Source organism: Meriones unguiculatus, chromosome 12, assembly GCF_030254825.1.
Source record: "Meriones unguiculatus strain TT.TT164.6M chromosome 12, Bangor_MerUng_6.1, whole genome shotgun sequence".
In the NCBI taxonomy this organism is placed as follows: Eukaryota; Metazoa; Chordata; class Mammalia; order Rodentia; family Muridae; genus Meriones; species Meriones unguiculatus.
In genome coordinates, this window is record NC_083360.1 from 823478 (window position 1) to 833830 (window position 10353).

Here is a 10353-nt window from a genome sequence, read left to right on the forward strand (position 1 = left end):
CGCCAAGCCCCTCCTAAGAACCGCTGTTCCCGGGCCAAGGACTGGTTGGTCAAGCGCTTATTTTTTCAGAAAGCTTTGGAGTTTACTTTCTCTTTGGAGAAGGAAGTCTTGGTAAGTAAGAAGGTTTTTCTGCGTTTTTCAAGTTATTGTGTGGTCGTTTCAAATGAGAAAGAAAATGCTAACGTCAGTGAGGGAATACCTTCCTTTGAAACTTTTGCAAAACAATTCTATGGTAGTGCTTTCAAGTGTGAACTCCATCAGGACAGATCCTGTGAGTTACGGTAGCGGAAGACAGCTGCATTTCAGCGGTAGCCACGGCAGTGAGCCGACTCGCTTGCCTTGTTATTTTTTTTGAACTGGTTTGGGCTGTTTTCTCCTTTCACAAAGTTTGTAGTTGTGTGTGTGGTTTCCCCGTCACGTGGCACTATAATCTTTGATTCGTCTGTACTCTCTCTAAGTCATGAGCATTTTGGAGGAAGGGCTTAGTTTGGTCACTCTTAGTGAACTCGTTTTCCCTGCACTAGTTGTCCAGAAAGGACTCTGAATGAACATTATTTAAGTGGCGGGAGTGCCTGAGGCCAGATTCCCAAACTCTCTGTAACTCTGACTCCAGCAGGTGGCTGGCACTGACAGGGCCAGGTTTCTCCTGCTTTGTTTTTGTGTTGACTTGATTGCAGACCCCTTCCTGCTCTTGCCCTTACTGGTAACTTCCTACCCTTCCCTTTCTTGTTGCTTTAACTTTTATAGCGCTCCCTCCACCCATCTTTTCCGGTTTTGAAAAAGGAGTTATGCTAACTGTTCTTTTTCCTTTCGCTTTGTTTTTGATGTATTAAACGAATTCTTACTCTTGTCTCCTCATACTTTAAAAAAATTTGAACTTCTGAATTTTCCAGTGGCCCCCCCCCTTGTCCCACTCCCTGGGCTTATATATACACTAAAGTTCAGGGCTGTTTCTCAGAATGTGTAGTCTAAGGTTTTAAGGGTTTCAGCAGGACTCATAGGTGTCCTCATGGCCACGTGGTGGCTGAATGACAGTCTTCTCAACACAGACCCACAAGCTGTCAGAGCATTTGTAGGATAGGACCTAATCCATGCATGTTAATTCTCCACCATGGTGTCGCAGAGGTGACTCTCCATGTGTGTAGTAACGTTATAGATAACAAAAGCATGCTTATTTGCATACAGAACTTTATTTGGGGTATGCTTTAAGAGAACTTTAAAGCTTTTAAAACTTAATAGTTCTTTGAGAATTCTATACAACGTCTTTTGATTGTATTCACCCCTCCCCCATTCCTCCCTGATCCAGCCTCTTCCCTGCCCATCCTCCTTTTTTCCCCTCAAGTTCAATTTGTGCTTTCTGTACACTCTTGGGTACGTGACCTTCCACTGGAGGGTGTTCATCTACCAAGGGCTCCGTCCTCAGAGAAAACCGACTCTCCTCCTCCCAGCAACTCTCCATTGCTTCAGTAAGGGGGGGGAGTTGATGCCCACCTCCTTCTCAGGCTGCAATCCTGGCAAAAACAACTGTTTACAAGATTTCAAGGTAATAGTCTGAGAGAATAAAAGATTTGTTAAAAGTTTCAAAGTTTTGTCAAAACTCTGCAAGTATAAGAAAGAAAATTAAAGATAGGAGTGGTAGCACACGCCTTTAGTCACAGCACTCAGGAAAGCAGAGGCAGGCTGATCTCTGTGAGTTCAAGGCCAGTCTGGTCTACAAAGTAAGTCCAGGACAGTCAGAGTCTACACAGAGAAACCTGTCTTGAAAAAGAAAGAAAGAAGGAAGGAAGGAAGGAAGGAAGGAAGGAAGGAAGGAAGGAAATAAAGAAAATGAAATTATGTTATGACTTGGACATAAATACTATTAGCATGATTTCTTTTCACATTCTTCCCCACCTCCATAGGCTTTATGTGTGCCGAGTTCTGATTTGTATTTTTACAAGTTTTGTCTCTACACACATGCAGCTTGGTAGTCTTCTGTTCACGGGTTTTAATAGTACCTGAGCCTTCATGCTGAGCTGCGTTATGAATGTCATTGTTTTCTACGCTAGCCCTTCTTATATTTCCAGTTTTCACCATGTCTTGAGTATGCCCATAATCTCACTTTGCCTTCAGTAGGATTGCTAAAATAAAGACCAATGTATATTAAAGGAATGTATGTAACTTGCCAAATTACCAAGTAGAATTACCAAGTAGAATAGTACTGATTTTTCTTTCCTACTCAGTAGCGTCTTCGTTAGGGTTTCTATTGCTGCCACAAAACACCATGACCAAAAACAAGTTGCGAAGGAAAAGGTTTCTCTGGCCTCCACATCGCTGTTCATTATCAAAGGAAGTCAGGGTAGGAACGGCAAAAATAGAAACCCTAAGACGAATTGGTACCTGCGTAGCAGGATGTTGCTGTGACAGCCCTCACCATGGCTGGGGAGGATTGTGGAAGGACTCTGGAACTTTGGGCTAGAAGAACCTTTTCGTGTTAAAGAGCTCTGTGGGAGATGCTCTGTAGGAGCTTGGAAGATAAAAATGTTGCTAGCAGTGCAGAAGATGGAGGCCTGGCTTGTGAAGTTTCAGAGGGAAGATTAAAGACTCTATCAGGGCTGTTAGCTATTTTGATTTGAGATTCTCTGGTTCTGGTTAGCTGGGGCTGAACAATCAGTTAGCTGTGATTAACAAGATTCCAGAACTATTGAAGCGAAATCTTTGCTTTACTGGGTCAGCTGGAGCTAAGAATTCAGCAGTGATTAAAAACTAACCAGCGTCACTGAGGTGAAATCTTCTGGGAAGTGTTTCCAAAGACACAGAGGAGCTTTTGTTCCAGAGGCAGCTACAGTTGTACCTCAGGTTGGCAGCTGGGCTTGGTAGTGTAAGACTCACCCAGGTGGTACTGGTTCTGAAGACACGAGGGGGGTCGTGGAGAGTAGCTGAGGCTTGGCACTGTGAGAGGCAGGAAGAAGCCATTGCTGAAGGTGCAACCTCAGGGGCAGCTGAAGGCTCAGGACCGCAGGGCTCATGCACAGAGGTTGGGGCGTGGCACCATGAAGAGAGCCTAGGAGAGGCCATTGGTGAAAGTGCAGCCCAGGTGCAGCAAGGGACCCCGCAGTTTTGGAGATGCCACTACTGCGGGCTGACCACCAAGAACTGCAGCGTCGGGGACTGGAGCCAGCCTGCCAGAGCCCAGAGACGAGGCTGTGTGTGCTGAGAGAGCAGAGCCAGAGGGGTGACCCACGCCCTCTGGAGGAGCCGGAAGCTCATGTGTGGATCCAGGCATTGGGCACTGAGTTATTTATACTGCTGGAGATCAGGGTTCAGATTGTGACTGTGACCTGGTTCTTCCCTCTTGATGACAGTATTTGATTTAATTTTGATTTTTACAGGAGCCAACAGCTGAAAGACCTGAAAAGAGATTTTGGATTTTTTGTTTTTTAAAGAGATTGAATATTTTAAAGAGATTGAAATTTTAACATGTTTTAATTCGTAAGGACTGTGAGACTTTTATTTATATTTTAATGTGAGACCTTAGGGATGAATATGCATGGAAGGGCTGTGTTTGTGTGTCAAGTTCCTTTTCCTTCCTTCCTTCCTTCCTTCCTTCCTTCCTTCCTTCCTTCCAATATTATTTTGATATAGCCAAGAATGACTTTGAATTCTTGATCCTCTTGATCCTCCTGCCTCTACCTTCTGGGTTCTGGGATTACAGGAGTGTGTCACTCCACACACAATTATTTATTTATTGGTGGTTGGGTTATCTGTGCTTATTTATTTGTGTACACATGCCATAGAACATGCATGGAGGTCAGAGAACAACTTGAGGGAATTTGTTCTCTTCTTTCACCATGCAGGTCCCAGGGATTGAACTCAGGCTGTCAGTGCCTTTACTCACTGAGCCACCTCACTGGCCCAAAGCTTGTTTCTTAGTAGTCCCTGGTGTCTGGTCCTTCTTGCCCCTGCTCCCTTCGTGGCCATCTTTCACAGTGGGTCCATCTGAATCAAGATGCCGTTTCATCAGTTCCTCTACCCAGAAGCATCCAAGTCCCACTTAGCCTGTGACCATTCTACCATTCCCAGTACATCTTCCAGTGATGAACAACGGGTCGTTCTGTAAATAACGCTGAGCAATAGTCATCCGTGGAAACCCGCTTCTGGTTATTCTTCAGTACAGGGCACTGTTTAGGAAGTGTCTGCATTTGTGGCCCAAGATCATGAGTGGTGTTTTCTGTACAGAACCGAACCGGAGAGAGGATGGACTAGCCTGTTTGTCTCAATCATCTGTCCTCAGTGGAACACGAGGTCTGCGGGTCTGTGCACCCGCCCCTCAGGTAATCTTTTCTTATCATTCAACGTCACGGACATGCTCATGTCTATGATCTGGTGTGAGGCATGTGAGGCCTCACATGCCTTAAATAATAGTTATTTATTATAACTACTATTTATTGTCTTAAATAATACTTATTGCAGACATACTTTAGCCTCACACACATTCTAGAGTTTTCCGTGTGCTTTCTTTTTTCTTCCCGAGACATGTTATCCCTATGTAGTCCAGGCTGGCCTAAAACGCTCAGGCTTCTTTGGGTCTTCTCTAGGCAGATATCACACTGCATCACTGTGGCTGGCTTCTCCCATTTTGTGTTAACTGTGGGAACTTCAAAGTTTCTGACTGTCACCTGCTGAATCCCATTCCCTTCAGTTTGTACCTTTAGGCTAATAGTGGTTAGAAAATGCACACTCCTTTTTACTAAACTGTTCGTCAAAAGATGAGATCCAGTGGCCAAAAATAAACCCCTGGCATCAAAGGAACAAACGACATGAACCTCTGCTAAGAATAAAGTGCTTCTGTTTCCCTGAAAAGGGTATGCTGACAGTGAATGGCCAGCGTGACAGGGGCAGGGGTGAGAGGAGGAGGGCAGGAGGCCGCTGTGAGAATTACGTTGTTTGTGGAGACTTGTTTGACTTCAAGAGCTGAACACAGCCTCTTGGTGGCTTCTGTCCCCCTATTTGCGTCAGAGCCTGAATGTTGTAGTTCTTGAGTGTCCATCTGTGTTGATGCCCTCAAGCGTCTTTGCCCCTTTCCCTGCCTCCATCCTCCATCCCTTTCTCTTCTTTCCCTGCTTTCTTTCTTTTTTAAAGATTTATTTATTTATTTATTTATACAGTACTCTGCTTGCTGGTGCACCTGTATGCCAAAGAGGGCACCAGATCTCCTTACAGATGGTTACGCCCCACCATATACTTGCTGGGAACTGAGCTCAGGACCTCTGGAAGAGCAGACAGTGCTCTTAACCTCTGAGCATCTCTCCAGCCCCTTGCCCTGCTTTCTTTGTGTGTATATATCCTTTCTCCCTTTCCCTTTCTTCTCTGGCCTTTTGGTGTGTCTGTTGCTTGTCCTTTGTTACTTCTGGCTCAGGTGGCTGCAGCTAGTATATTTGTCTTTAAATTTTGTTTTTGACAAACACCACCCAGGAGGCTGCTCCAGCCCTGAGTGTGACAAAAAGGCGAAAGTCCTTCAGGAAGCCCCCAGGCAAGTCAAAACAAATAGTCACAGTACTTTGATTAAAAGTTCATATTGCCCCCTGTGGCTGCAGGCTGAGAAAATATCACATAAAAATATGGGCATGGTGATGAGTGAGAGAGTGGATGAAGAAAGCACTTGAGAATTCTGGGAAATGGAAGTTCAAGAGCCACCACCTAACCTTTCTTTACTCATCCTAATGTCTCTCTTTTCTCTAGAGCTTGAACTAGTAAAATGCTGTGAAGAACACTAATGGCCCCCTGGGACAGCCATTTCAACGTGAGTCAAAGCAGAGATCCCATCATGGGAAGTTTCCATTTTGTCTGCATCCTGGCCATAACAGTCAGAAGCATGGCCAAGTTCTCCGATGAACTTGGGTCTACTGTAGACTATTCAAACAGGAACCTTACTAATGTCCCAAAAGACCTGCCACCAAGAACAAAAACCTTAAATCTGTCTCAAAACTCTATACCCGAGCTCCGGATGACTGACATCAGCTTTCTGTCAGAGCTGAGAGCTCTGATACTCTCCCACAACAGAATACGGAGACTTGATTTTGGTGTGTTCAAGTTCAATAGGTATTTAGAATACTTGGATGTTTCACACAATCAGATGCGAAGCGTCTCTTGCTGCCCTCTGGTGAGCTTGAGGCACTTAGACCTCTCATTCAATGACTTTGACGTCCTTCCTGTGTCGAAGGACTTTGGCAACCTGACACACCTGAGTTTCTTGGGATTAAGTGCTGCAAGGTTCCGACAACTGGATCTGCTCCCAGTTGCTCACTTACACCTAAACTACATTCTTCTGGACTTAGTGGGTTATCGTGTAAAAGAAGGCGAGACAGAAAGTCTTCAGGTTCTGAATACCAATGTTCTCCATTTGTTCTTTCATCCAAACAGCTTGTTCTCCGTGCAAGTGAACATATCTGTAAATACTTTAGGATGTTTACAGCTGAGTAATATTAAGTTGAATGATGAAAACTGCCAACAGTTAATTACGTTGTTATTAGAACTCACCAGAGGTCCGGCCTTACTGAACTTGACTCTCCACCATGTGGAAACAAACTGGAAGTGTTTGGTTACACTTTTCCGATCCCTTTGGCCCCAAGCAGTGGAGTATCTCAACATCTACAACTTAACAATAGTTGAGAGCATCAATACAGAAAATTTTACTCACTCGGAGACGGCACTGAAGGGCTTGAAGATAGAGCATGTGACAATCCAAGTTTTCATTTTTTCAAAGGAGGCATTGTACTCTGTGTTTGCTAAGATGAACATTGGGAGGCTCACCATCTCAGACACGCCCTTCATCCACATGCTGTGCCCTCAGCTCCCAAGCTCATTCGTGTTTCTGAACTTCACCCAGAATGTTTTCACAGACAGTGTTTTTCAAGGCTGTTCCACCCTACAGAGATTGGAGACACTTATCTTACAAAGGAATGGCTTGAAGAACCTTTTGAAGGTAGGTCTCATGACGAAGTATATGTTCTCTCTGGAAACTTTGGATGTTAGTTTGAATTCCTTGGATTCTCATGCCTATGAAGGGACATGCACTTGGGCTGAGAGCATATTAGTGTTGAATTTGTCTTCAAATGTCCTTACAGACTCTGTTTTCAGATGCTTACCTCCCAAGGTCAAGGTCCTTGACCTTCACAATAACAGAATTACAAGCATTCCTCACAAAATCACTAAACTGGAAGCTTTGCAGGAACTCAATGTAGCAGCCAATTCTTTAACTGACCTTCCTGGATGTGAGGCCTTCAGCAGCCTTTCTGTGCTGGTCATTGACCATAATTCAGTGTCCCACCCCTCAGCAGAGTTCTTCCAGAGCTGTCAGAATATTCGGTCCATAAGAGCAGGGAACAATCCATTCCAGTGTACATGTGAGCTGAGAGAGTTTGTCAAAAGCCTAGGCCAAATACCAAGCGCAGTGGTGGAGGGTTGGCCTGGCTCTTACACCTGCGACTACCCAGAAAGCACTAAGGGAACACCACTGCAGGACTTCCGTGTGTCTCCACTGTCCTGTGATACCGTTCTGCTGACCGTCACTGTCGGGGCCAGCGTGCTGGTGTTGGCCGCCACCGTGGCCTTCCTCTGCCTCTACTTTGACCTGCCCTGGTACCTCAGGATGCTGTGTCAGTGGACACAGACCCGGCGCAGGGCCAGGAACACCCCCTTAGAGGAACTCCAGAGGGATCTCCGGTTCCACGCTTTTGTCTCATACAGCGAGCATGATTCTGCCTGGGTGAAGAATGAATTGCTGCCAAACCTAGAGAAAGATGACATACGGGTTTGCCTCCATGAGAGAAACTTTGTCCCTGGCAAGAGCATTGTGGAGAATATCATCCATTCCATCGAGAAGAGCTACAAGTCTGTTTTTGTGTTGTCTCCGCACTTCATCCAGAGCGAGTGGTGCCACTATGAGCTCTACTTTGCCCATCACAGTCTCTTCCACAAAGGGTCTGATAACTTAATCCTGATCTTGCTGGAACCCATCCAGCAGGACACCATCCCCAGTCGGTACCACAAGCTGCGGGCTCTCATGGCACAGAGGACTTACTTAGAATGGCCTGTGGAGAAGAGCAAACGTGGACTGTTTTGGGCCAACCTTAGAGCTTCTTTTATTACAAAGGCAGTATTAGTTGATGAAGATAATGTGAAAACTTGAAGCATGGGTTCACAACTTAGTAAACTGTCAGCATGGCTCTGACGAGCGCTATGGCTTTAGGTTCCTTTTGGGAGGTCCTTCTGTTGCGCTGTCTTCGTTTGGTCTCTGTGACTATGATAAACAACATGACCAAAAGCACCTTGAGGAAGAAATGGCTTCTTTTGGCTTATCCTTGCAGTCTGTTGGGAAGGGAAGTCAGGGCAGGACTAAAGCCGGAATCTGGAGCAGGGTTGAGGTAGAGGTGGGGAAGAATGCCGCTTTCAGCCTTGCTCTCCGCATCCTGTCCGATGTGCTGCGCAGGAGTGGGGGTGGGCTGGGCCCTCCCATTTCCGGGTCGATCAAGAACGCGCCCCTGCAAACTTGCCTGCAGGTCAGTCTGATGGAGACATTGTCTCAGCTGAAGTTCTCCCTCCCCAATGTGACCCTACGGTGTGCTAGGATGACAAAAACCAAAACAACACAGATGGTTTGGAGCTAAAATGTCCTCAGAGGCTTGTGCTTGAAGGCCTTGAGGGAAAATCTGATGGTGCTGTAGTAGTTCATGAAGATGCTAACTTCATTAATGGACTTTTCCACTGCTGAGTTCTCAGCTGAATGGACAGTTAGGGTGGGCCCTAATTACAGGAAGGAATTCATGGGGGGCGGCTTTGAAGGCTACGTTTTTCTTCTGAGACTCGTTTTTCTTGTTCCTAGTGCCAGGTCTCCCCATGTCTAGTCCGGAGTGTCCCTGCGCTCTGAGCGCTCCTGCCTCAGCCTTCCGGTGCCGGAGTTACCGGGGTGACCACCACAGTTAGCTTAGAAGTGTTCTTCCGCCTCACCCCTTCTCTTTGCTTCCTTATCACCGAGGTAAACAACCCCTCCATCACCTGCCTCCCCCCCCACTGCCATGATACCACATAGCCAGCCTCAGGTCCCAAAGCCAGGAACTTAAATGAACTTGGGTGGAACCCATGATCATGTCTCCCTTCGTTTACATGGCCTTCTGTCACCGTGGCACAAAGCTGGCAGTTGCCACTTGTTTGCCGCACGGCTTTGACAGAGACTTGAGGAAAGCCCCACAGAGCTGTGGCGTGAAGCTGTGGGATGATGGGGACAGTGGCAGCTCAGTCTCATCTGGCTGTGCTGTCCGCTTTCGTGTTGATGCGGCCTTTTGAGTAAATACTCCACCATTCACAGGAAGCTTCCTCCCCGGCTCCTTTCCCAGATGAGCACTGTGAGCAGGAGTCTACATGGCTTCATGTTAGCAAGAAAGAAGGCAAATTCAATTGTATGTGTCCGTCCGGCGAGAGTCCTGTAGGTCCTTGCTGGCCTTGGGCTGAGCTCTGCTGTCCGGTAGATAGATTACCAATCTATCTAGATTGAGAATTGAACTGAACAGCAGTTTGTCGGTAGGCATCGAGGGCTGAAACATGCTCCTCGGTTTAGAGAAGTCTCCGTCGATTCTGCAAACTATGGCAGCGCTACTGGTGACCTTTTTCTCTTTTCACCTACTTGTGTGTTTTGACTTTCCTTAGTAAACATTTTAGTTTGATAATAAAAATTTGAAGTTACTGAAAACTTTTGTTTGGGAAAACAATAGATATTTGATCTTGTGAAGAGCTTTTAAAATATTAAAGTAGAAAGGCATATGCCTTTAATTCTCTCCTCAGGAAACAGAGGAAGACGGATCTCTGAGTTTGAGGTCAGCTTTATCTACACAGCGAGACCCTGTCTCAAAAACAAATAAATAAAGTACCAATGGTGTGCTGAAGCTGGCTTGTGTAGACTTGCACAACTGCTAAACAGCCAGCGATCCTGCGGCAGGGTTAGCAGCAGCCAGAAACCAGCTGTGGAGGGAGTATTGGCATTCCAGATACCAACAAATGCCAAAACCAGGCTCTTCTTAAACCTTGTTCATCAGCTCTCAGCTGAATGGCAACAATAACCAAGGAAAAGCCTGAGCTTAAATCTACATAAAATATATAAATTCATTGTTTCAAGAAATGGTGCAAAGATGAGCAGGAAGTGAAAGGTCTACACAGTTTGGAAGGGCCAATGCCAGTAACAAAAAAGAGAATTACATCAAGGTACTAAAGTAGAATCCTAATATGAAAACAGGAATACCCCAAGAACAGATAATTCACTAAAGAGATACACATGGAAAACTCCCATCAGCATAACAAGGTGAAAAAGAAACAATTGTG

The 10353-nt window shown here is 45.7% G+C and overlaps 1 protein-coding gene across 2 annotated transcripts; it reads left to right on the plus strand.

Annotated features, from left to right (window-relative positions):
* On the plus strand, positions 1 to 8322 carry Tlr6 (toll like receptor 6). Of its 2 annotated transcripts, none has more exons than XM_021640678.2 (2): positions 1 to 111; positions 5722 to 8322. In XM_021640678.2, exon 2 carries the CDS (start codon positions 5756 to 5758, stop codon positions 8168 to 8170), a length of 2415 nt encoding a protein of 804 aa, XP_021496353.1. In that variant the 5' UTR covers positions 1 to 111; positions 5722 to 5755; the 3' UTR covers positions 8171 to 8322. The 2 variants fall into 2 exon arrangements, with proteins under 2 accessions (XP_021496353.1, XP_060221261.1); XM_060365278.1 differs by lacking the exon at positions 1 to 111 and adding an exon at positions 4081 to 4313.
* Positions 8323 to 10353: the final 2031 nt, after the last annotated feature.

Excerpts from the sequence above, each read along its gene's own strand:
- Tlr6 (XM_021640678.2), top strand. The coding sequence starts at position 5,756 with ATGGCCCCCTGGGACAGCCATTTCAACGTGAGTCAAAGCAGAGATCCC.